Below are 26,919 nucleotides of genomic sequence, written 5' to 3' on the forward strand. Positions count from 1 at the left end.
TCATATAGACAACAAAGTGCATACTAATCTTGATCTAATGTCTGGCCTTCACTAAACGGCAAAAACCTGTTCAAACTGTGTGTTAAAAGTGGGAGGAAATGCAGGCAGTAAACAGGGTTAGTAATGAGCCTGCACAGTTCAGGTTCAGAGTATTCTTAGAAACAGGAAGTACACATAACAGCTCCACTTCCACTGTGGTAAATAAAAGCAGGAGGGGTCTGCCGGGACTTCCCTCTCCCCAGACACCTCGGAGCTGGAAGATGGAAAGGACAGAAATCTGCTTTGTGTATCTAGAAAAAGATATATATATATATATATATATATATATATATATATATATATATATATATATATATATATATATATAGAGTATATAGAGTGGAAAAAAGAATGGCAGAGGCACTCTGATTTGCGGTGAATTTATTAAATAGTCAGGCCAACATGTTTCGAATACTCAGTCTTCATCAGGACTGATGAATATGATGTATATCCAGTTTTTCTTGGTATTATGGCTGCTGACTTCCAGTGTATTTGCTAGGGTCGATCTCAGTATTTTAAAACTGATAAACAAGACCAACGCTCCAGCTGCTGTAAAGTTCATATTTTCACTTTAGTCAAAAAATTCTTACAGCATTTATTACACATCGAGGTTCCTTGCTCTTGGCAAATTGTCACAGTTTTATATTTATCACTTTTCCACCTTCAAGGCTCAAAGCATTTTACAACAAGGAACTATTCACCTTTCACCAACGCTCTCATACACCAGTGTACGCACACACTGGGGGCGAGGGGGGTTAAGTGTCTTGCCCAAGGACCTAATGTTCCATGTTTACCCAGGACAGTCCCAGTGTTGAGCCCTGTGTCCCGTCCCAGCACATTTATACAAAATCACGAATTTGTCCCAGTTTTATACAAGAAATATCCCAGATGTCTGTATTTTTGACCAATTTGATCCTTAAAGAGAGACATACATTGCCATTTGTCCAGGTAAAATATAGAAAAGCTGCTGAAAAATGACCAAAACACAAAGAAAATTTATGATTTTTGATTTTGAAATTCTGGTCACCCTAACCCAAACCTGGACATAGTCCAGCCCCCGGACCACATATGAGCCTTGGTTGACTCTGACTGTCCCCTTTAAAATCATTTGGAATTACAGAATAAACATATTTTATCATTTGACCTCATACATGGACTAAAGCTGCATTGCTTTTATTTAAGAGGTGTTTTTTTAGGACATTTTTTGTTTGGCAGCCTCACTTTTCCAACCTCACTAGTCATAACATAAACTCTTCCCAAACAATGACATTTACTGCTTTTGATAAAGAAATACAATGAATATTATGCAGAATCAATTTCAGCATTTTGGCCTCAACAATATTTTCTGTTTCACATGGCCACATGGAAAAAGAACTGCCCACCCCTGCTCTAACCTAACAACGACATTCTGGGAGCTAGAATCACACCAGCCAACCTGTGGGTCAGTGGATCTGACCAGTCAACCAATTATGTTTATATCCAGAGCTGGATTCAAACCGCCAACCTTCAGATCACCAACAGAGTTACTGTCACTGTTTCCACACTGATACACAGACATGTCAAGATTAGATGGTTTCTCAATAACTGTGATTATTCTGATAATATTACTATAATAATAAAATATATATAATAATTATGACAATTTTAGAATCAAAATTAAGTTATTTCATTGCAATCTACAGTCCAAGAAAGTTAACCTAAATATAAGGTGTCTGTTTATAGGGATGATCCAGCTTTTTCAGTTCCAATACCGAGTCTAGTACCAACTGACACCAGTGGAGAGACTGAAAACAACATTTATTTCCTTTAACCAAAAATAAAATAAGACAAAAAACTGATCCAAATGTTGTATGTAGATGTTATTTATCTCACAAGTAAAGACAGAAAAGCTTTGAGTAAATAAACATTATGAGACTTTCTGGGCCAGTTTTCCATCTAGAGCTGATACAAATTTCCCATAACAGCCAATATCAGAATTAGCACCAGAATTTGATCCATCCCAAATAAAACTCTCCAATATCACAGTTAAACTACAGTGTCCATGCTGTTTTGGAAGATACAGTAGATTCCACTGCGGATCAGATGAGTCATGAAATAAAATCTTTTGGCAGGATGTCAAAAAGGTGATGTCAACTCGTCTGATCCACAGGCCTTCCCATCCCATTCTCCCGTGCACAACTCACTTTATTGTTAAGCATAAAGTGGGGAGACTTTGATGGATGGTTGGGTTCCTCTCGTACCTGAGTCGGCGTGGAGAGCTGGCCCAGGGCCGTCTCACACCCCCCCCTTTGTCCCACAAACAATATGAGCTCAAGTGGGAACCAGGGAGAGGGGTCATGGCGGGAAACCACACCCTGGGCTCTCTTCTGCCATATGTCTCCAGGAGGAAGAGCGGGCGGCAGCGGCGTCTACAGGCTCAACCCCTGGAATTCCAGAGGTGTTTGTGACTTGGTTCGTTTATTTACAGAGGTTTGGCTCCTCACTTGAACAGTACAGAGATATTCTTTTACACGCACTGAAATTCATGTCTTAAATCCTACAAGAAAAAATATTAATATATGCACATATTTCTATATTTTTACATGCAGTATGTGACAAGAGCCTCTCTGCCTCACATTCTCCTGGTCATATCCCAGTCATAAAAATAAAATGTTAAAGAGAATTAAACAAAAACTAAAATATTCTTATCTTTCCACGCTCCATTGACATGAGCTGAGACCAGCAGCTCTTCAGCAGGCGCATGACCAGCATCAAACATCAGTCACATTACATGAAATATACATGTATTTACAGTATTCTAAAACAAGCTTCGCTTTGTTTTTGTTAAGCACAGTTGAGCACAAAAAGTGCAAAAAAAAGTGTCAGACAGACATACCTCATGATGAGATGTGCAAACGGCTTGAGTTCCAGCTTTGGTCTTCTGTCTTTGCAAAGTTTAAAGACAGTTCTTAAAAAATGTCCAGGTAATCCATAAATTTGCTTGTAGTTCTTGGAAACATTCCAATCGGCCACTCAGTGCTCTTATAAAGAAAGCATTTCTGAAAATCTTGATTTGAGAAGTTTAGCTTAATTCTACTTATTTAGGTATAACCTGGGGTGACCAGGTTTTCAAAGTCAAAAACAGGGACATCCCTGGTGTATGGTGGTTGGTAATAATAAAATTGTGAAACGAGTGAGTAATTAAGGAAAATTGTCCTGTCCATTAAAGTGAGTCAGTATAGTCACATTTTCTTTGTGTTTTTGTCGTTTTTAAGCAGCTTTTAAGCAGCTGTATTTTACCCAAACAAATGGCAGTTTATGTTTCTCTTTTCTGTTGGCAGGGATCAAATTGGTCAAAATAGGGACATGTGGGACATTTCTTGTATAAAACTGGGGCAAATCTGTGGTTTTGTATAAATGTGCTAAGACAGAGGACACAGGCTCAAAACTGGGACTGTCCCGGGTCAACAGGGACGTCTGCTCATCCTAGTCTAGTCTATTCAATTTAATCTTTCTGCACATTCTCCCTTCAAATATACTTGGATTTCACAGTAATTAAAAACTAGGATTGTTTTCATAACAATTAACAATTGAAAAAAAAAATCATATGTTATGAAAGGTGGGAAGTTCTTAAAATGTCCTCAATAACAGGAAGCTGCATAGACTAAACTAATCAATGTATCTGTCTTCAGTCTATTTCCTCAAGTCAAATATTCTAGGCCCAGTTAATGAATAAATTAATTGTATCTAAAACTACTCAAATCAAGATTAATATTATAAATCCATGTCCATTTCAACTGTACATTTTCTCTTTTGCAGTGTCCAGACCAGTGCCACAGAACTCCTTGAATTAATGAATTCCACAAAAGTCTGTTGAAGCTTCCAGATCACAGTTTTTCCAGGTGGTTTTCCAGGTTGTTCTTGGTTGTTCGTCACACAAAAGGGCTGTCGGACCTGAAGATATCCGAGTAGCTTTTGGAGTGGATGGTCTCTGTGTGGCTCTCGATGCTATAACAACGGTGCACCTCGGTCAGGGACGAGGCCACGTACGACGCAGATCTGAAGAAGTCTGCGTTGGCGAAAGTCCCGGCTAACTGCATCCTCTGCTGGTTCCAGTGTCTCCGCAGGACGTTCTGGACCTGAGGACACAGTGGGAACATGTCAACAAGTTCTTACAATAGAACAGGAATGATGGCAGCCTGAAGATCTCACCTCTCCATTGAAGAAGCAGAAGATTGTGGAGACTAGTAGACCCTAAAATGGAACAAGAAAATCATCAATGCTTCAACATGATTTTATTTTCAGTTGTTTATCCAAAGATTCAGAGTTGAAAAATGATTCAAACTGTTCATTAATGTAATATTTAGTAATTTTCCAGTGTCCCTGAGCAGTGCTGGGCACCTTACTTTGAAAAACTAATTACCCTATTTTACGGGCTATTAGTCGAACTGTTAAGCCTCCAACCCCATCAAAAAACTATTAAGCCAGAGCACCCTATACACGAATCCACTCGGGTGTCCCAGCACAACTTCAGTAAACTACAAAGTCACACCACCCACAGAACACACAAACACACACAGAGCAGACAGCGACCGCACAGAGAAACACACCCACAGACACACTCATCACTCCACGCTGACGAGGAACGGAACGGAGGAACGAACCGAAAAAACGAGTGCAATGTGCCACTTCTAGACACAACTGAACAACTGTGAACACGCCGACAATCCCTTGGTCCCAGACAGCACCCTCCCTACACGCCACAACTGAACAAAGCCCAGAGTCACCGTGAACGAACAAACAAACAAAACCACTCACCCATCACACTGTTGTGTTTCCTTTAAAGTCCCATGTGGTTTATTTGTGAAAAAAGTTCAAAAATAGACCATTTAATGACAGTGCGCCTTTTAATCCAGAGCACCTAATAGCCCAGAAAATATGGTAGTTATAGTTAGTAGTATAGTATAATATAACTAGAAAAGCACTCAGAGCGCAGACCTCCGCCAAGGACTACAGTCCCCCTCATATTAATTGTGTTTTCCATAAATATTTGTCTCGTATCTTTCAATTTGGAATATGAAAGAGGATCCCATTGTCCATCCCTGAGTCAAATTTCATGGGGTTTGGTCAATAATTAACCGAGATATTGAGAAACAAAAGCTTTGGCCCCATTTACCACAATGTTAACTAAAATTTCAAAGTGATCCAGAATCCAGGATTTCTTCTGGATCACCCCCAAAATGAAATCAGTTCTTCTTTTTCACATTTCCAACAAATCCTGAAAATTTCATCAACTTTTTGAGTTATGTTGCTAACAGACAAACAAACAAACAAACAAACAAACAAACAAACAAACGCCGGCAAAAACATAACCTCCTTGACGGAGATAATAAATATAATATAACATAGTATAATATAAAAGTAACTAGTTACCAGGAAAAGTAAATATTGTGTTACTTTTTTCTTTTTTTGAAGTTTAAAAATGTGACGTAGCTCACGTTAACAGCGTCTGGTCTGTTATCATCACCAGTGTCAGCAATGATTTTGGCTGCTTATTTATCAGAAACATGTGGCATGGAGAGGTGCTTCATTAAACTGGAGTTGTTTACACCGGACGTGGACAAACTCTTTGCTCTGGGACATAATGTACACTCTACATGTACATTTGACCTTTTACCTGGATCAAGTTAAAGTCGTGTTTGTATTTCCACCTTGAAAACGCCGTCTTTCCCTGTGACTCCGAACTCACTGTCTCTGATAGTTTGTGTGTGCGTGTGTGTGTGTGTGCTGCTATGTGCTGGGTTTGTCTGTGGTTGGCTCAAACTTAAATCACTTTACCTTAGCCAATCATCATTACTCAGGCAGTTATCTCATCCTCCCTTCACCAGGAAGGAAACACACACATTTGTAGCTGTGTGCTGTGTGTTCTTGGTAACGGTAACAGTGAGGTAACAATAGAAAATGTAACGATTACCCGTTACTGAAAAGAGTACCCATTACTGACCAAACTTCCAAAACCTCTAGTGTTAGACAGACATTTTGTTAAAAATATTGTGAGTAAGTTGATAATGTTTTGGTGGAGGGTGTGCCACACATTTTAAACAACTCAAAAAGAGTTGAAAAACACTTGCATAGATACTTTTCAGATTTGAGTCAGAATCCTGGTTAAGGTGGATCATTTCTAAGCAGCCTTGATGAAGAAGTTAAACTCTATTAAAACTAGTTCTCAAGTCATTTTTGTAAGATGTCAATGGGCAAAACAGTCCCTAAGATGCAAGTTATTTTTTAGAGGTAGACCTGTTGCATTTCACAAAAAAGATTCAAGTTTGGAAAACACTGACTCTGAACCTCTGCTCCTCGCTGGTCTGAGGCTTTTAGCTGAAAGATCTAGAATTTAAAAGAAGCTTTGTTCCAGCTGCTATCGTACTGATGAATAAAATGTAATCTTTTTTTCTACTGATTTAATCCTTTATCGTTTTTTTATATATATATTTAATATTTATGTATTGTTTATTGTGATTTTTCGCCAAAAAGCCGTGATGAATGAATGAATTATTTAAGGAACAAACGTTGTAACACTTTATTTGTATTTGTGTTTTTATACATGTATAACGTGTTTTAATGTGTATAATGGATGAATGAAATGTGAAATGTGGGACCAGCCTCTCAAATCTGCAAAACAAATTTATCTACGGATACAAATAAAGTGACCTAATCTATCCAAACCTAACCAATAACAGTAATCACACCAGCACAAAACAAACACTGACTTCTTATCACTTGTGGTAGACTGATGTTTTACCAATGATTAAACCAAATTCTCCTGAAGTTTGTGGTGCAGTGACTCTATGATCTGTATACTGCCCAGAGGGGGTGCTCTGACCTGGTAGTGCATGAGGACCTCCATGACGTAGAGGTAGACTTCGGCCATGTGCTGCTCCTGGGGCTTGTAGGGCAGCAGCACGTACTGGATGCCCAGCAGAGGGATGAGGATCAGCGTGGCCCTCACTGCCCTCATATACAGGCTGGACTCGGCCTGGTGGGTCACCCGCAGCTTTGTGATCAGCACCCGCACGATGTTTAGCAGGAAGAACAAGTTCACCTGAAGAAACCATCATCTATTAAATATTGCTTCATTTAACATGGATAATATTATTATATATTATTATTGTTATATATTATATTATTATAAGATAAACACCAGGAGCTAAACAATGGAACTTCTTCTGACAAGTGAAAGACTAGAGCTGTTAAAATGAACATGAATTGATACTTTGCAGTAACATCACACTGGGGGTGTTCTGCATGTATGTCTATGGCAGAATGTCCAGCAGTTACCATGATGACACAATGCCCACATTAACAAACACAGACTGATAAGATCATCAAGAAAAAAGTACAAAATGGATATAAACTACACAAAAAGATGAGAGAGACTCAGCAAAACACACAAACACACAAAAAGTGTTATTTTAACTTTCTGAAAGTTAAATGGGAGTTTCCCTAGTGTTCATTCCACTTCAGTTTGGCTCCTCCCACCACCACTTCAAACTCCCACGAGAGAAGACCATTTTGAACCAGTTTTGTTCATAATTTCATTTTAAATGAACTAAAATAAAGTGTAACAATTAAACACCTCTGTGGGTTGTTTAGCTAAATCAGGATAACCCTACAAAGTGTTATCTGTTTACTCTCAAAATGTTCAAATAACTCTTGATTTCGGGTTAAACAGGAACTTAGGTCGTGTTAATGAACATTTCCAAAAATGTTAAATTAACTCTAGAACAGACTGGACTCATATAAACCCTGAGAAAATGTTCAAATTGACTCTGTGAGAGTCAATTTGAACACTTCACTTTTTGCTGTGAACAAACTTGTGGCTGTAATTCTCTGTGTGAGACATTTGTTTAAGAACATAAAACATCTCGCCTGTTGTGGTTCCACCTCAATCATTTCCTTCTGGTCAGTTTATTTTAAAATAAAGCTCAGATTAAAGTCTATCTTGAGTAATGGAGCTTCAGACAAAGCAGTGCCTGTGCATCACATCCCACAGAAATGTTGGCCTCAGCTGCAAAGTATTAATATATAAAATAGCCACAGATTATATAACATTTTTCAGAAACTATATTTATGTAGTTGGGGTCAGAAAGGAGGATAGTAATAATGTTTCCTTCTTCTGCCACAGAAGGTTTTGTTTAGTCATAAGCGCCTACGTGTTCTACTCCCCTGTGCACCTTCACGTAGAATCGTATCTAACATCTACTGTGATGATTATTTATGATCTGAATGTATGTTGTCTGTAAACCCTGACCTCCCATTGTACCGCCGGACAATAGACTTATGGTCCCGAGCCAAAATATTTCTCCCCAGTGAAAAACACATATTGAGCTGTTAACTGGAACTCACCACCAGAGCCGCACAGATGGGTCCGTGGATAATGTACAGTAATGACGTGTGTGAGCTGACCCAGCATCTGTCAATCAAAACAAATCAATGAATGAATAATTAAATACATGCACTGACAAATAATAGTGATGTAAACGTACTTGTCGTTGTAGTAGCATTGGCGTGCTATGGAGTGTATCACCGCGGGAATGAGAGGGAATCCTGCACACAAACACAGAACGCCAGATTTAAAAGCAGCCTTATGTTTAACGAAGCTGCTCTGTCACTGTCACTGATGAGTACTGTAGTTTTCAGACGATAAGGGCGCACTGGATTATAAGACACAATATCAATAATGTTGAATTCTCTTGTCTATTTTGGCAAAACAAACGGACGACACTTGAGACGATCCACGATCCATTGGCAGATTGTGGTGTAATTCGCCCGGCGCTGTCTCTCTGTCTTGGTGAAGGTGGATTATAAATGCGAATGTGGGTGGATCATTACCTCCGCCAAGGAGGTTATGTTTTTGCCGGCGTTTGTCTGTTTGTCTGTTTGTTTGTTTGTTTGTTTGTCTGTTAGCAACATAACTCAAAAAGTTATGGACCGATTTTCATGAAATTTTCAGGATTTGTTGGAAATGTGAAAAGGAAGAACAGATTTCATTTTGGGGGTGATCCGGAAGAAATCCTGGATTCTGGATCACTTTGAAATTTTAGTTAACATTGTGGTAAATGGGGCCAAAAATTTTGTTTCTCAATATCTCGGTTAATTATTGACCAAACCCCATGAAATTTGACTCAGGGATGGACAATGGGATCCTTTTTCATATTCCAAATTGAAAGATACGAGACAAATATTTATGGAAAACACAATTAATATGAGGGGGACTGTAGTCCTTGGCGGAGGTCTGTGCTCTCTGAGTGCTTTTCTAGTTTAAGTTTGTTTTTTTTATTTCCTTCAAGGAGAACTCATATATAAACTGAGTAATAATGTGTTTAATGCAGCTTTGCCACATTTGTTTATGTGTAATAGAAACAAAACTTAAAATCACAGGGGTAATTTGCATAAACTATAAGCGCTGAAAAAAACAAACAGCTTGCTCCTTGTGCGCTGATGCGGTTCAGCTTCTGTCGGACTTAATCCACAAGGCTCCTGACTGCAGTAGCCATAATACTCTGACAATCCATCAAGCGGTGCAGCTTGTAGTTTACCAAAGTCGTATTAAAACATTTTGACAATTTTTTGAGAGCCGTGTACCACATAAAATCGGTTTGAGGTCAGTAAGCACAACCAGAATTAATACATACAGATCACTGTCGATTTTTGAGAAAATTAAAGGATTTTAAGAGAGCCTTATAGTCCAAAAAAACGAGTATTTCAGTAGTTGTCTAGTTAGTAGCAGTGGACAGATGATCAAAACTTCAGTAATATGGTGAATGTTGATCTGAAAATATGATACATTTGAATATTGAATATATTATTATTAAGGCTGAGTCTTATTAAGAAGTTGCTGATATGATACATATCATACAGTGAGCTTTAGATTCGATACAATATATTTCAAATTGATTTGATACAGTTCAATAAAAAAATAAAGGCTAAATCATGTCGGTGATACTAAGTCACTTCTTGTGCAAAGTTCACAAACACAAACATTTTAATCTTCAAAACAGTAAAAATGTCAAATGTGTCGCATAAATAAGTTTCCTTCCTCTGAACAAACAAGAAAACTGTGGCTCTGTAACCAAATAATTGAGTAAAATATACCAAAAAATACTCTTGGTGATATATCGATACAGCAGCCCACAATATCGATACTGTATCATCACATTAAATTATACAATATATTGATATTTCAATATTTTGTACCTATTTATGTAAAAATGCTGATTACAATTAATATAAAAAAAAACAAAACAAAAACAAGGATATAAAGTGCTATAAGTCTGAATATTGTTATTCGGATACTCAGAATAAATTGTTATCAATACTGTGTACTGGATCAAAGTCAAAAGAAAGATTTAGACTATTTTTCATCTCATTCACAATATGCATATTTTCTTATTTAAAAAAAAAAAGTTTTGATTGTTTTACTGAGTTACAATTAATTTAAATAACTGACTTGTAGTCCTACTTTCATCAGTCCCATCCTCACTAAAACCATAAAATGACATTCTGTGCAGCAATCCTCCAGTTTATCACTGCAGCAGTGAAACCATCAACCCCCTCATCCTCTCCATGCTCCAGCTTCTTCACTGCAATAACACCATCAGTTATCATGGAACCTACATCTCCTCCTCTCCAGTATTACCACCACAGCAGCAGGAAAACACCCCACTCCTCTTCCCCACGGCTGTCTCCATGGCGACCCTGAGCCCCTCCACACCTCCCTCTAGTGCCTCCGTCTGTGTAACCTCTCCCTGGCTGAAGTGTAGGTGTTGTGTTATCAGTCGTACCCCAGCCCAGGAGGTAGTACCACACCAGGTGCTGCTTCTCTGCAAACACGGCCACCACAATAAGCGTGTGCAGGTAGATGCCCTCACACAGCATCCAGAAGTAGTTACAGCTCAGGAGGTACAGGTGGATAAACATCAGCAGCTTACAGCTCACCTGAAAAAATACAGACCAGTATTAAATATGTAGGGATCAAATGGATGAAATTTAACATTCTAAAAGACAGAGTGCATTGCCGACTTCATTAAAGATACACTGTGTAACTTTTCTGGTGGAGAGTAATCTACTCTCCATGGAGAAAAGCAGGTGGCTCTACCAGGTCAGGGTACAGTACAGATCTGTGGAGAGGCGACCCGTCTTACAGGAACAATGTATTCTCTGTAATAAAATAAATACCTACCACTGGAAAGGTTCTGTAGTGTACCTTTAATTTGGTGACTGAACAAAAAAGACACATTTCTAATTTTGAAAGTACATAATATCATCAGAATGTTTGTGTCAGATGCCCTTTCAGTCACAACAACCAACATGACCAAGGCAGGGGACCGTGCCTTGTCCCATACGCGACATGAACCAGAACTAAAACAGGTCTAAAACAGGTCTAAAACCAGGACTAAAACCAGAACTAAACAGGTCTAAAACCAGGTCTAAACCAGAACTAAACCAGGACTAAAACCAGGTCTAAAATCAGGATTAAACCAGGACTAAACCAGAACTAAAACAGGTCTAAAACCAGGTCTAAACCAGAACTAAAACAGGTCTAAAACCAGGACTAAAACCAGGATTAAACCAGGGCTAAACCAGAACTAAAACAGGTCTAAAACAGGTTTAAAACCAGGACTGAACCAGGACTAAAACAGGTCTAAAACTAGAAAGACTAACTGCACCTCCTCCCATACACTGTGAAATATTGTCAGATATAAAACTGGTCCGTGGCACAAAAAGAAGTTGGGAACCACTGTGTAAAGGGACAGAGTGATAGTATAATCTTAAATGAGGTTTGAACTGGTAACCTTCCTGTTTATGGGCAAATGCTTAACCTCCTCTGCCACTGTTGCCCCATCAGAAGAATGAATATGTCATTATGTCAAATTAATATAACAAATATTAGACTGTGCAGACGTCAGCGTTTTAGCCTCTGCATTCAGAACACTACAGAATCAAAGACATGGTCAAAGTGTTTTGCTCAATGAAACAACAAACAGCATTGAACCAGCAGTCTACTACAGCCATTTAAGAATAGAGTCGTACCGAATCACTGTGTCCCTCGTTCTTGGCTAAAGTGGTGAGCTGAACCACAGTGATGATGGAGTTGAGCACACATGAGATGAACAGGTTTTTGTGCAGCGTTATCCTCTGACAGCTCAAACTCCTGAAAACACACAATGTGACTTTCAGTTTCCATGGCAACGTCTTCCTGTAAAGTTGTCCAACGTGGAACTTACTTGAAATGGAAGAATATTGCCAGCGATATGAGCAGGGATATGAGGGAGAGGCCGTGTCCGATCATCACCAGATAGAAGTGTGTCATCGCTGCCTGGAAACAAATGTTGGTTTATCAATAATCAGGAAGAAAGATTGTATTTCCCCGATGTTCCCAATCAGTGGTGGCTGGTGGTATATTTTTTGGGGGGGACGCCAAGGCCAAAATTTTAAATATATATTATTAATATATGTATAATATATAGGTTATATAGTATTATAACAAAACAGAAACAGACAGTCATTTTGGTCACTACTGGCTGAACTATCAACACACAACGCACAGCCAAGCGCAGTTTTACGCAAGGTTACCCAACTTTATGCAGCAGCACAACCTGATCCACCGCTCACAACCAGCCCCGGCAACACAACGTAACACGGCGCTCACACCCAGCCCCAACAACGTCAGCAAAACTACAATAAGAGGCTACGATCACAACATGAACACTGCTCCTACAGCACACGACAGAACAACCGGAGCAGCTCCACCGCACTCAGCAGCTCATTTACGCACTATTTAACTTTTACACTATAACACTATTTACCTGTGAGGCTCCGTCATCAGATTTGCCCCAAACTAATGAAAACAAGCCTCTTATCTTCTCCAGAGACTGAAGCAGAGTGTTTCCTTTATCCACTGTCCCACTGGTTCTGTCTCCAAAAGTGTATTGTCCACTACAAAGAGATAAAACTGGTCCAAATCCTGGTCCAGTCAGGTCCGTAACGCGAAGTCTGGGAGCCGAGTGCACAAACTGATTGTAAAATTGTCTTAATCTCACTTCCCACTTAAATTTGAAAGTTACACCAGTCCATATTAGCATCAAGACACCAGGTGGACTTAAGCGCAACGCGCTACGCCCAGTGACACTTATACACCGAGAAACAAGTTCAGTCGTGGATTAGTCCTCCTCTTCAGTCCTGGAATCAGTCCTGGGTTAGTCCTGGTTTAGTCTTGGTTCAGTCCGTGGCGTAGGCAGCGCAAAAGTTTGATATTATCTCGGGTTAACGGGCAGGTGCGGTCCTGTACTGCGCGGTTGCATTGTTGTACTACGCGGGTGTGGTGTTGTACTGGGGGTCTCCAAAAATGGACCAGTGCGGGACTCAGCGCTGTTGGGCTCCATTATGGAATAAATGAATCTTCAGTTTGTTACATAAAGGAGGAAAATAACAAAAGGACGACAGCTGCATCAAGTTTTAAGAAGGAAGTAAAAAGGGTTGCACCTGTCTTGTCTGAGAAAAGTGTATAAAGTTTGTGCTGAGGGGTTTTACAGCCTTAACACAGATAGAATAATTGTAAAATATAAAGTTGACTACTTCGTGGATTTCACCTGTCGCAGGTTATTTTTTAGAACATAACCCCCACGATAAACGAGGGACACTGTACTCTCACTCACAACCTGTGCACATGGACTCACACTTGTCCCGACCGGGACAGAAAACAGAGAATTTCTTGTCAATGTTAAATGCGCATTTGTGCTTCGGTATGTTGCAGACTGACCGACTGTTTGTGTCTCGCTCCTTCTTAGTCACAGACGCTACGAGAGACGCTCAGTTTAATGCCCCCAATGAACGGTACTGAAAACCCGGACATTTTATAAACAAAAAACAAAAAACAAAAAAACGGACGCCCCGGACAGGACGCAAAATACGGACGTTTGGTCACCCTACCATAAGTGTACAACACACAGTTCTGTTGTTGTCATCATTAGCGCCTGTAGCAGTAACATGTGTCAGTGCAGAGTCGGGGCTGAGTGACAGAGCAGCTGAACCACAACAGGTCAACATGTGTGTTCATGTTTAATCAGAACAATCAGTTGATTTCATGTCGCTCCGACCCTGCGCCCCAAACACGGATTTTAGCGCTAATATAAAGTCATGGGCACAAGCGACGTCATGACGTCACATTTTCTCAAAACTTCAGGCTCTTATAGAAACGTCCATTAGGTCGCTCCGACTCACCGCACTCAAATTCCAAACACATGACTCAAATAAAGTGATATGAGCACATTTAACATGATAAAAATATGTCTATGCAGATACATTTTCAATTTTAAACAAAATATTAAACATATAGCCTAATACAAAATAACGACTTTTTTTTTTTCTTTTTTCTTTTATCTAGGTCAAGTTAGGGAGTGCGGCGCTCTTGCTCCCAATGAAGGAGACCACCACACTCCGTATATCATTCGTTCATTCGTTTTTCAATATAAAATCAAAAATAAGAAAATGAAAAAACATCAGTTTTCTTCATTATTTGTCTCCAAAACCAAAATGAAAAAATGGATAACGATTCATTTTTTCAGTTTTTGATTTGTGTTTAAGTGAAGAATGGAAAAAACGGATAACGACTGTTTCCCATTTACATATTCGTTACGTTCAGTCCGTATACAGTGCAAAAGTTCACACAGCCACGGGAGTCACGTATATGGCCTTTATCCGTTTTTTGTCTTTATCTGTTTGTTTTTTTTTTCGTTTTCTTATTTTTGGTTTTATATTGAAAAACTAATGAACGAATGATACACGGATTCGCCACAAACAGGAGAAAAAGAGGAGTTTAATATGTTAGAGCATGAAGAAACATAGTGATAGGTGTCTCATTTGACTCTTGGTGAGGCCGGAGGCTTTTCTTTCGTCTCCTGCCCCTTATCTTCACTGCTTTGCTTCTTTGTCTCGTCTAGTCTAATGTCTAGTGTCTTATACCAAGAGACTCTCTCCACTCTACTCTCCAAAACCAAATTCACATGGAAACTAGACGCAGCTACTTGCTCTAAAACCCAACAGCCCAGTCTTATCGTTTGGTGTCCCCAAGCCAGCACTTATGACTAAGATCAGTTTGGAGTCACATCACCCAGAGATCACAGCAGAGAGTCTGACCCCCCCCTGAACCCCTCGCAGCTTCACACCCCCGTGCACCCACACCCCTCCCTCACCCTGTTGCTAGTCCTGTGAAATAGGCTCTATTCACGCTTACGTCACCAAACAGGAAGACGATTGGAAACATGCAATGACAACTTCTAGTGTAGTTCCTGACACTGGACTGTCTCCATGGCATTTACTGGAGTAAATGTGCTCAGTGGTAAAATGAAAACTGCAGACGTATGTACTGTTTGGAATCATCTGGAATTTGTCGCCTCATCTCTTCTAATCACATGTACCAGTGCACTCAGAGTTCTGTGTCAGTGGAGAAATGATGAAAACTTAGTTATGTTTGGAACTGTTGATGAGACAAACATAACGGAACACTACAATGACATGGACATGAAGAAAACTGGAACATTTTCTCATTTTTCCTAGAACAAATCCCGCCAGAAGTTGTAATTGCATCTTTCTGAATATTTGTGAGGTAAGTGTGAATAGGGTGTTTGTTCGTACTGTGTTTTCACTGTGCTGATGTCGTGGGGGTGTTTTTATTGTGTACCATACTATGCCCTGATAGGAGCATTGTCTGAGGCTGTTCTCTTTTCCTCCTCCCCACTATCCTCACGTTATGCTGCAGTGTTTATTCCTGTCTGCTCCCTGTCTCCTGGTCCAGTCCACGTAGTCTTCCCCATGCAGTATTGTATTGTATTATGTGTGTGTAATGTACGGACGGGGGACAGGTCCAATTTCAAGTCCTTTGTATGTATGTGTACATGTATGTGTACATGTGAAGAAATGGACAAATAAAGGCAATAATTCGTTCATTCATTCAAGAGTACACACATTTCTTTTGCAAAATGCTTTCGATGTTCAGTTCACTTTTTTGTGCACGCAGCATCAATGAAAAAAGTGGGACAGTCAATCACAGCCTGTTACCTTTGCTCCTCAACCAATCACATCTAAGCCCGGTCATAATGCACTATTTCTTGCTTCTACTTCCTGATGTTAGAGCTGCTACTTATCTATCCACAGACTGTCCAAAGAAGTGGACCAAGGGAGAGTGACGTCAGTGAGCCAGTTCCATTTTAGAAATAGGAATTGATTTACGGTAGGGTGAGCAGACGTCACTATTTAACCAGGACAGGCCCAGTTTTGAGCCTGTGTCCCCTGTCCCAGCATATTTATACAAACCCACTCATTTGGCCCAGTTTTATACAAGAAATGTCTCAAGTGTCCATATTTTGGACCAATCTGATCCCTGCCAACAGTAAAGAGAGACATAAACTGTCATTTGTTTAGGTAAAATACAGAAAAGCTGTGTATAAAAATGACCACAACACAAAGAAAATGTGACTACACTGGTTCATGTTAGTCATACTCCCACTCCCAGTTTTTGATTTGGAAAGTCTGGTTACCCTATTAACATTTTAAGACCAAAATGAGGACAGTGACAGTTACAGAGAGATGGGCGTCGTTTTCTCAATAATAAGTGAACTGGAGCCCCATGTCAATGGAACCAGAAGCTCACCCATGCTCACTGCCTATTTAAAACGCGGTGGATAGCAGGTTAGCTATGTATATATATATATACTTCATATGTACAGTTTGTAGAGCCATCAGCCTTCTCAGCCTCTTCCTCTCCTCCTCTTCACTTCCACTCGCTCTGTCCTTACCTCCTGGAGCTTGGCCCGGCCCTCCATGTGTGCTGGGTTGGCTTTGCAGTTGGTGAAGTTGGTCCAGGTGCGGTTACTCAAAGGATGGCGCCCCCACTGGCCGGTCTCTGAGCACACTTTGGTGGCTATGGCTGTGGATGTTACATGGATGTTTAGCCATATTAAAGTGTATTGTTAATAAAAAATTATGTAAAAAACAAAAAACAAAAGAACAAGCCAACAAAATGCCAAATGCTTAATGCCCTTAAGCTACAGTGGAAATGGGTTACCACTTGATAAAAGTACTCCTTAATTCATCTTAATAAAGTATGAAGAGTGACATTTTCATAATGAACAAATAGTTTATTAAGAAGGAGTGTTATATATGTTATATATGTTATATATGTTAGAGCAGACATATCAAAGCTTTTTTATTGAGGGTCACATATTTCAATTTATATGGAGCAAAGGGAGACTACATTCCACTACAGGACAATGGAGGGAGTCAAACTGTTACACTTGATTATTTTAGTTATTTTGACTTGTCAAAACTTTTATTAAGCCTTTGAACATTCATGTTAAATCTGTATCACATCTAAATGTTTTTTTATTTAAGTTATTATAGCACAACCTCTCAAGAAATGCAGTAAAAAGTAATGCAGAGCACAAAGTGGAGTGTTCAAATTAACTCTCAAAGAATCTATTTGAACATTTTCTCAGGGTTTATATGAGTCCAATCTGTTCTAGAGTTAATTTAACATTTTTGGAAATGATCATTAAGTAACACTGGACAAAAGTTCCTGTTTAACCTGAAATCAAGAATTATATTAGTGTTTTGAGAGTCAACAGATAACACTTTGTAGAGTTATCCTGATTTAGCTAAACAACCCACAGAGGTGTTTTATTTTTACACTTTATTTGAGTTCATTTAAGATAAAATTCAGAACAAAACTGGTTCAAACTGGTCTACTCTCACAGGAGTTTGAAGTGGTGGTGGGAGGAGCCAAATTAACACTAAGGGAAGTTGAATTAACTTCAACCATATCAACTCTGGCAAATAACCCAAACTCCAACCCCCATTTAACTTTCAAATAGTTTAAATTTTAAAAAAAAATGTATGTGTGTTTTACCCTGACATTTTAACCCTACAGTTTTTCTGTGTACTTTTGGTCACTTGAGGGCCAACAAAAAATGGTCTGAGGGCCGCATTTGGTACCCAGGCCATAGTTTAGACATTTTTATTTTAGGGTGTTAATAAGCAGTTACTAAGTCTGAATTATTCTTAAACTATGTATTCATTATGAATAAAGTTTTGTTCAACTGATGATTCCATCTTTTTACTGGTGGCCATAAGGTTCAAAAATATCAATCAAATTCTTTCTTCAAACTTCATTATCCAATCAACAGAAACACTATAACACACACGCACACACACACGCACACACACAAACACACACACACACAAACACACGCACACATACACACACGCACACACACACAAACACACACACACGCGCGCACACACACAAACACACACGCGCGCACACAACAATAGACAACCAAACTATCCTACCATTGGGGTCAAAGTCCTCGTAGTAGTCTGGACAGTTCTGCTCTGCGGTCTTTCCCGCCTCGGTCTCCTCCCAGCACAGCCACGCGTCCCACGTCATGTTACACACTGGACCTGACAGACACAGCTGAGGCTCAAATAATGTGTAAAAAAAACCTTTGTGTTGTGTGTTTGTGTGTGTACCGGTGGTTTTGTTTCTGTGCTGGACCTGCTTGAGCATGCGCTGGAAACACTGGTACTGCGCTGTGGCGATGTTGTGTCTCGTCAGTTTGTGCTCCCCTCTATGGTTGAGCTGCTCTTTCTCCAAGCTGCCCACCACCACACACTGCAAGAGACACACACACAAAGGACCTCTAGATACTGTCACTGAACTAGTGTTGTCTACTAACATTTCAAATTTGATTTAGGAATGGAAGGAGAGAGTAGACTCGATACTCAATACCAATTCGATACATCTTTATGTACTAACAAAATAATGTCATTTTCAGCATGAATAGTACTTTCTCTTCTATTCCCAGGTGGTTTTATATGTGTGTAATCTCTTAGTGTTGCTCTGATACCACTCCAGATCATTCTAGAGACAGTCAGGAAAGGTTCACTTCTATCTTGTCAATGGGAATTTTTTGTATCGATACCTGCTCAAATGAGTATTTAGTTTCCATACTAGTGTAACTATCAATTAATATCAGATTTTTTATACTTCTGACAACTCTGCTTTGAACACACAAACAGTATAAAAAAAATCATTATCATAAATAAAAGCATTTATTTGAGCAAAACCATTTGTTTTGCAAAACCATTTGTTACTTTCAACAGGGCTGTCTCAGGACCCACTACTTGAAAATGATTTTTTTTCTCTCTCTCTCTTTTCAATATCAGAAATAGCCAGACTTAAGAGAAGTGTGTGTCTAAGAACGAAGATTTACCTTATTACAAGAGCATAGGACCAGCAGAATTATTGTGAAGCTTCTCATCTCCATCTCTTTGTTCTGAAGAGAGAAAGACAGATTGTTAGAAAGAACCTGACCACAGACCACAGAGTTATTTATATTCCCATTCAGGACACAGTGACAGTATGAGGCTGTTATTAGTGACTCAATGACTAAAAGTCTGTTTAATGCCACAGTTTGTTCAATCTCATTCTTGGTAAATGGTCACATTTTTATACAACACTTTTCCACCTTTAAAGCTCAAAGCGCTTTACAACAACTTTACTTTACTCACCCATCCACACACACACACACACACACCAGTGTACACAGACTCTGGGCTGAGGTGGGCTAAGTGTCTTGCCCAAAGACACAACAACAGCATTCATCTGTGGAGCTAGAATCACACCACCAACCTGTGGATCAGTGGATCTGACGCTCAACCAATGATGTTTATGTGGAGAGTGGGATTCACAAAGGTGGGACCAAGTCATTGTTCTGCAAGTCTCAAATAAGTCTCAAGTCTTTGACCTCAAGTCTGAGTCAAGTCCCAAGTCAAATTCAAGAAAGTCCAAGTCGAGTCTCGAGTCATTGGCCCATAAGTCCAAGTCAAGTCCAAGTCGTCTGCTTTGAGCTGGAATTCATTTCAAGTTTTTAAACCAAAGTACCAAATCTAGCTTTGGTTGTTGCAATTTATATGAAATTTAAACTAAACTGTTTTTAAAAAGTCATGGAATATTTATATATGAGTATTTATATAAGAGTTGTAGAAATGCTAATTTTCTTTTTTAAATATCTTGACAAGATCTTAGTGTGAATCATTACAGTCAGAACTGAAAGAATTCAGATTTAAAAGTGCTGAATAACAGTTTGTTGTGTAGTCTGCACTGAAATGGAAGGATTATGTTCTTTGTAGTTTCCTCTGTTTTACTGTATTATACTGTATTGTACTGTATATTAGTGTTTGTAGTACTCGAGACCAGTCTTGGTCTTGAGACGGGCCTCAAGACTGTGTTTTTGTGGTCTTGGTCTCGTCTCGGACTCAACCACGTTTGGACTCAGTCTTATCTCGATCTTGAAGAAGCTTGGACTCAGTTTTGTCTCGGTCTCGAGGTCTGACACTCGACGAGTGATAAAATGGAGATAGATTTATGAAAAACATTGATTTATATGTGCCAAAATAACAAATAAATATCAAAAATTACAAAGATGGCCTCAATTTGGTCTCGATGATCCATGGTCTTAGTTTTGTCTCTGTCTCGGCCTTTAAAAGTCTTGGTCTTGTCCTGGTCTCGGGACCCTGTGGTCTTGAACAGGTCTTGGTCTCGATTGGTGTGGACTTGACTACAACACTACTGTATATTACTGTATATTATTGTATATAACTGTATATTATTGTATATAACTGTAGTACATTTGAGGATACTACATCACAGTACTTCAGTTCCATCCAAAGTACCAAACAGAAGTGGGAGGAACATGTTCCAGTTTGTTCCTGTAAAATTCAGCATCGCATTTATCAACTGTAAAGAGAAAAGTGTTTTCCAAAAACATATATATATATTTTTTTGGTGAAACATTGTCTCCTCAAATCACTGACCTTCAAGTCCAAGTCACGACCTGCAAGTCTCCAACTCTGGGAATTCAAACCGCCAACCTTAAAATCAGTGGACAAATGCTCTACCAACTGAGCCACTGTCACCCATAAAAGATTTCCCCAGTGCCAGTTAAAGATGATCACTGGATACAATCTGTTTAGTTTGGATCATTTTCTGTAGTTTGCAGAACATTTTAGTAGAGAGGAGGAAAAATCTAATTGAAGCTTGAATTTTTGGAGAAAAAACTCGCCCAGTTCAGAGTATATTTGACCATAATGTCATGTGATGTAATGTAATGTAAAGACGTGACCTTTAATTGAACTGTGGGAGTAATTTGTGGAGAGGAACAGGTACAGATCTGTGCAGGGCCTGACCCGTGCGTCCCAGGAGTGCACTAAAGTCTGTTTCCTGTAGCTGCACATGCTTACATGATTTAGCCACAGTGCTGACAGGGGCTGGGGCCGCCTCGCCTTAAACTTCATCATGTGTTTTCAATCAACAACAGCCCAGCCCAGAAGTTAATAAAATGAAATAACTTTGTGCTTGAGTCTGATTGAACAGAACAGATTACTTCCTGTTTACTAGAATGTCTTCAGATTCTTGTGAGCAATGAGGTGGCATATAACTGAAGAGTAATAATAAAAATAACAATAGAGAGATTAGAAATGATAGTAGACCGAGAGAGGGCTTCGTTAGAACTTCAGTGAATTCCAGGAAAGCTTGAGTTGTAACAAGAAGGCTTTCCGATTCCAACTAACTGCTGAAATAGAAATACTTACACCACTGGATAAGTGTATTTTCCAGACTATAAATCACTCCGGAGTATAAGTCACAGCCAAAAAATGCATTTAAAAATATATATAAATGGCGCACTTTTTGGGGGAAATGCATTTGATAAAATCAGAGACCAAGAACAGACATTTCAACTCTTCAGACTGTCGACCTCGGCTTGGAAGTGTGTAATCAGTTTTTGGGACCTGGTTGTCCGAGCTCTGGTAGAGGCAGTTGCGTTGCATGAAGGGGCCTTAGCAACAACCTGGGCCTGGAGTCGTAACTACACCGTGGACACGCCTCTCCTGGCAGCACGTTGTTCAAGCACCATTTGTGAACTTGTTCCTCTGGCTGTGTCTATCTTTTAGCGCACAATGAGCTTTTTTCTTTCTTCATTGCAGTTTGAGTATCCTCTGCTTTTCACCAGTCCCTCACAAGTTTCTCACTCACTCTAAACTTTCTTTCTGCTGCTCGATTACCGTTTTCGACTACATATTTCACGACTTGCAGCTTGTAATCTGCAGAGTATGATCTTGTTTTTGGGGGCATTGTGTCTTTCCTGGTTGTCTTTCTAAGTTGATGTTTAAATTTTTAATGTTCAGTGGTACAGGAGTAATAGGAGTAGCAGATCCTGGCACACAAGCCTAGAGAGCGGCTCAGTGTGAAAATAACCAACAAGTGAAAATATATGTTTGATTATATAAGTTGAACCTAGGGTATAAGAGGCAGGAAACACCCAAAACATGACAAAGTGCAACTTATAGTCTGAAAAAGATGGTAATTGCTGGACCATGTGCAGAGAACTAAACAGACACAGAGGGACTGTTTAGCTGATACACAGTCAGTGAGTACACAGGACTGGGCAATATGACAGAAAAATATATCCTTTTTTCAATTAGATTTAGTTTTCTTTAAAAGCAAGTCTCTCATCTCTGTTGTAAATAGGGCTAGGAATCATTCAGAAATTACTGATACGATATATATCTCGATACAGTAAGCTTTCAATGCAATATGATTCTTTAGGATATATTTCAAATTGATTCGATACAGTACAATAAAAAATAAAAGCTAAATCATGGCTGTGATACTAAAAGTCTTTGTGAAACCACTTCTTGTGCAAAGTTCATATGAAACACAAATGTCAAATGTGTCACATAAACGAGTTTCCTTCCTCTGAACAAACAACAAAACTGCAGCTGTAACAAAATAATTGAGTAAAATATACCAGAAAATACTGCCGATATATCGATACAGCAGACCATGATATCGATACTGTATCATCACATTAAATGATACGATATATCAATATTTCAATATTTTCACACAGCCCTAGTTGTAATGTTGTTTCCAATCAAAAACAGAGCTGGAGATGTGTTTTCTTTCATTCACACAAACCCTGCATATAAGTTCTTCTCTCAAGAAAAAAACATTCTGTTCCACCTTGTGATGTCATGTGTAAATACAGGAAGTGTTCAATCATCACATCTTCACTAGAATCATTTGGATCATTTCATCCCTTAAATGGCCAGTCTCGACTGAACTAAATGTAAAAGGAGCTGTTCACTTGAAAACTACTGCTTCATGACATCACAAGGTGGAACAGAATATTTTGAGCTTTGGGGATGTAATCATAAAGAATTACTCAAATATGTGTGAATGAAACAAAACACAACTTCAGATTCTTGAGGAGATAACAGCATTATAACATGATGGATGGATTCACAAGAATCTGTTTTGTGTAACATGGGACTTTAAAAAAAATACTAATAAAAGTACAAATGGTTTTCAGTATCAGTTTCCTGAAGGGCCCTGACAGTGGATCTGATGACTGCACTGAGACTTTTGGGTATTTTTTACTGCTCTCTGTGCTTAAATTGCCCTTCAGGATTGAATAAACTGATATTGATTGACTGATAAATGATACAGATTTTTAATAATTTCTTCCCCGAAAGTCTGAACTCTGCCCAACCCGTTTGTTTTCACTGACAGACAGTGTTGGGAAGGTTACTTTTAAAATGTATTCCCCTACAGATTACAAATTACATATCCCAAAATGTAATTTGTAACGTAATCCATTAAATTACTTAAAGTGAGTAACGTAATCTGAATACTTTGGATAACTTGATATTGTCATGTTTTTTAAAACTACATGAAAGTACCAACCACATCCTGAAAATTCTTGTTTGTTTCTTCAAATTGTCTGTTGAGCCCAAGTCTCCACGAACAGACTTTTGTTTACTGTAGAAAAGCAAAGACGAGGAAATCTTAACATAAGATATTTTGTCTGCTAAAAGACAAGAAAAAGCCCTGTCTTTCCTTAACCAGATTAAAAATATTATTGATAGAGAAATGTCCACCCATATTGTTTATTAATAAAAACAAAAAAACTTTCAGTACAAACATAAAGGTGCCAGCCCAGTAAAAATCAGTAATATTGGATGTTTTTTACTCAAAATGAGGCAGAATCAGGTTATTAACAACAACGACTATTAACAACCTCATCCACTGTGTGACTGACACCACCAGCGTTAACAAGACGTTCACTTGGCTCTTGTTCTGTTTGGGTTTCCGGCAATCAGTGGAATTACCGAAATAAAATAATTTTTAAAAATACGATATAGCTCAAAATGTGAAAACAGGAAAATACCACCATGTAATCCATTTATTTCAACAAAGTAACTGTAATCCAATTACCACTCACTGAAACAGTAACTGTAACTGAATACAGTTACTCATAATTTGTACTCTGATTACATAATGCAGGTACATGTAATCTGTTACTCCCCAACACTGCTGACAGAGGACTGGCTATAGGCCTCTCAGTTGATCGTTGAAGATCACAGGACTTCAATCTCTGTTCCAATTCAATTCATTTCTCAGCCTTAAGAACATGTGTGGCCCAGTTCTCATGGGAATCTTAATTGTTCCTCTAATGCAGGCCTCTCCAGCCTGTAGCTTGGGAGCCACCAGTAGCTCTCCACCTCCTTCCAAGTACCTCGCCAACAGATTTCTGAATTATAATTAAGTAAATTTGATGAATAGAATGACTATTAGAATTGTAAATTGTAGAAATTGTATCATTTCTAAGCCTAACTTCACCATCTGCTCTAATAAATGGATAATGGTGTATGTTTCTTGGGCCTCTACCTCTCTAACTGTTCGTATCTAAGGCCATGGCTCTTAAAATTACTCCATTTCTTGCAACCCATAAAATGAGGAGCTCTCTTGCATTTTGTTTTGTAAAGGAGCTCACCAGAGGAAAAAAGGTTGAAGACCCCTGCTCTACTGGAATGTATTGATTGAAATAGTCGTAGCAGAAAAATAGAACATTAAATGTCTTATGCACTACAGAGTCTTGTGAGCTTTGGGCCATGTTAGAATGTTGTTACCTCCTCAAAAACAGACCTGGAGCTGCATTTTGTCTGAGCAATCCTGCATCATTAGTCTGTCTGCATCTCCAAATGCTCTGTTCCACCTTGTCATGTCACAAAGTGGTGATTTTCAAATGAACAGCTGCCTTTAACCTTTAGGCCAGTAGAGATTAGAGATTTCAGGGAAGAAATCTGCAAAATTATCCTGGTGAAAGTGTATGGAGTTTAAAAACACAGTGGAGCTCTTAATGTATTACCACATGACATCACAAGGTGGAGTGTTTTCTACTTGAGAGAACTCAGCCAAAATCTGCACAATCTGAAACAAAACACATCTCCAGGTGTGTTTGTGAGAAGGACATTACATTAGGACACAGATGTGGGCTCTTGAACTTTCAGTGTTGCTGTTGTGAAGTGGCCTGAACAAAACATGTAAATGTTGTTGTTCTTGTACTGTTGGTAGCTGAGACCTTGCTCTTTCTGTAGCACCGCGGGGTGATGGGTTTGACCCTTTACTTCCCCTGCTCCCTGCTGCTTCCTTCCTGCAGCGATACATGCGCTTATGTGAGTTCAGCTTTAAAGAACACGACTACTGAGACCTTCACAAACTTCACACGGTAGAACTGACTCAAGGCTGTCAGTCCTGTCTTTGCTCTGCCAGTGAACATACAAGCAAGTTAGTGCCATGCTCTTACTGTTTTTAATTATGTGCAGGAATACTTTGTGTGTGAGGTCAAATATAATTGTCTCACAAACAGGGCCACATGTGCCTACAGCTGCTGCTGATGAAGTTCCCATGTTGACGGCTTCAAAATGCTCTTGTTGTTTGAGCCACATGCCTCTGGACTGAGCTCATCTCCACTTGTTGACTGTTCAGAGCTTGTTTATGGAGCTAATGTTGTAATAATGATAATATTAAGACAATAAGGTGAAAAATGTCAAGTCATGGGATAAAGAATAAAGCTCGTCTAAGACACTGGTCTAAACTGACAAAAGTAAAGACACTGGCCCAGAGCTCTGAGTCGGGGAAACTCTAACATCTGTCCTGGAAATACATCTGGATATACATGTCTGTATGTTCCCTCAAAATGAAGGATTTACTTGATTACATTTACTGACCTAATGAACACATGCAGACAAGTTTGACTTCAACTTCTGGAGAAATCATTTTGAAGAAAAAGTAAAGTAAGTGGATTATATTATTATTTTTAATCATATATTCCCTGTGAATACTGTAGTCTACACACTATTTTAAGCTTTGTTTAGGATATTGTATATAAGATATCCTTGAATATTGTTTATTTTACTACTGATTATGAATAGTATACCATCGTTACTATTGAAGAGACTACATCACATTTGCTTTACGCTTACTGCTGTTAAAAGGTCTACAAAGTACTATTTACATTAACAATACTGCAGTCTCCAACTTCACACATTTTCTAACACAACTAATTGTGAGTGAGCTGAAAATGAGCTCTTACCAGTGCTGGAGGAGATTATGAAGGTGATTCCTTCTGCTGGGGTAGAGGTGGTAAATATTCCAGAGCTGGGAGCTGGCTCCTCAGAGGAAGTGTACTCCTCACAATCCAAGGTGGAACTGAAGTGATAAAGAGCAACTGGAGCAGCTGACATCATCTGATCAACAAAAGGGGCAGGGCCTGAAAGTGTTTGGAAAAGGGGAGCAGGTGCTCTCAAACTTTTCACACTGAGTAGAAAGAAAATCTAAACCAGGTCTGAAATAGAGTTTTGACTTCAGAAGCTCTGGACCAAGAATTTTCCAAATCAAGTTTTCCAAATCAAACTCTGGACCTGCACTGGAAGCTT

General features: G+C 39.1%; 1 protein-coding gene across 2 annotated transcripts; it reads right to left on the reverse strand.

Moving 5' to 3' along the window:
* Window positions 1-1,823: 1,823 nt before the first annotated feature.
* Window positions 1,824-26,676, reverse strand: calcrlb (calcitonin receptor-like b). 2 transcript variants are annotated; one of them, XM_020941804.2, is made up of 13 exons: window positions 26,577-26,676; window positions 19,350-19,412; window positions 18,607-18,748; window positions 18,427-18,537; window positions 16,875-17,005; window positions 12,306-12,397; window positions 12,112-12,232; window positions 10,863-11,016; window positions 8,565-8,625; window positions 8,425-8,491; window positions 6,902-7,120; window positions 4,231-4,272; window positions 1,824-4,157 (listed from the first exon to the last, which is right to left on the reverse strand). In XM_020941804.2, the coding sequence occupies exons 2-13, from the start codon at window positions 19,401-19,403 to the stop codon at window positions 3,951-3,953; spliced, it is 1,401 nt and encodes a 466-aa protein (XP_020797463.1). In that variant the 5' UTR covers window positions 19,404-19,412; window positions 26,577-26,676; the 3' UTR covers window positions 1,824-3,950. The 2 variants fall into 2 exon arrangements, with proteins under 2 accessions (XP_020797463.1, XP_055022473.1); XM_055166498.1 differs by having other exon boundaries at window positions 18,427-18,748.
* Window positions 26,677-26,919: the final 243 nt, after the last annotated feature.

The sequence above is a fragment of the Boleophthalmus pectinirostris genome, unplaced genomic scaffold, assembly GCF_026225935.1.
Source record: "Boleophthalmus pectinirostris isolate CB_2022bp ecotype Guang Dong unplaced genomic scaffold, ASM2622593v1 HiC_scaffold_11, whole genome shotgun sequence".
Lineage (NCBI taxonomy): Eukaryota > Metazoa > Chordata > Actinopteri > Gobiiformes > Gobiidae > Boleophthalmus > Boleophthalmus pectinirostris.

Coding starts and splice junctions, on each gene's coding strand:
- calcrlb (XM_055166498.1), bottom strand. CDS start 19,403: ATGGAGATGAGAAGCTTCACAATAATTCTGCTGGTCCTATGCTCTTGT. Junction 11,017..12,111: donor ACGAGGGACACAGTGATTCG/GTACGACTCTAT, acceptor GTATTTTTTCAG/GTGAGCTGTAAGCTGCTGAT. Junction 8,626..10,862: donor GTACTACCTCCTGGGCTGGG/GTACGACTGATA, acceptor GTTTGTGTGCAG/GATTCCCTCTCATTCCCGCG.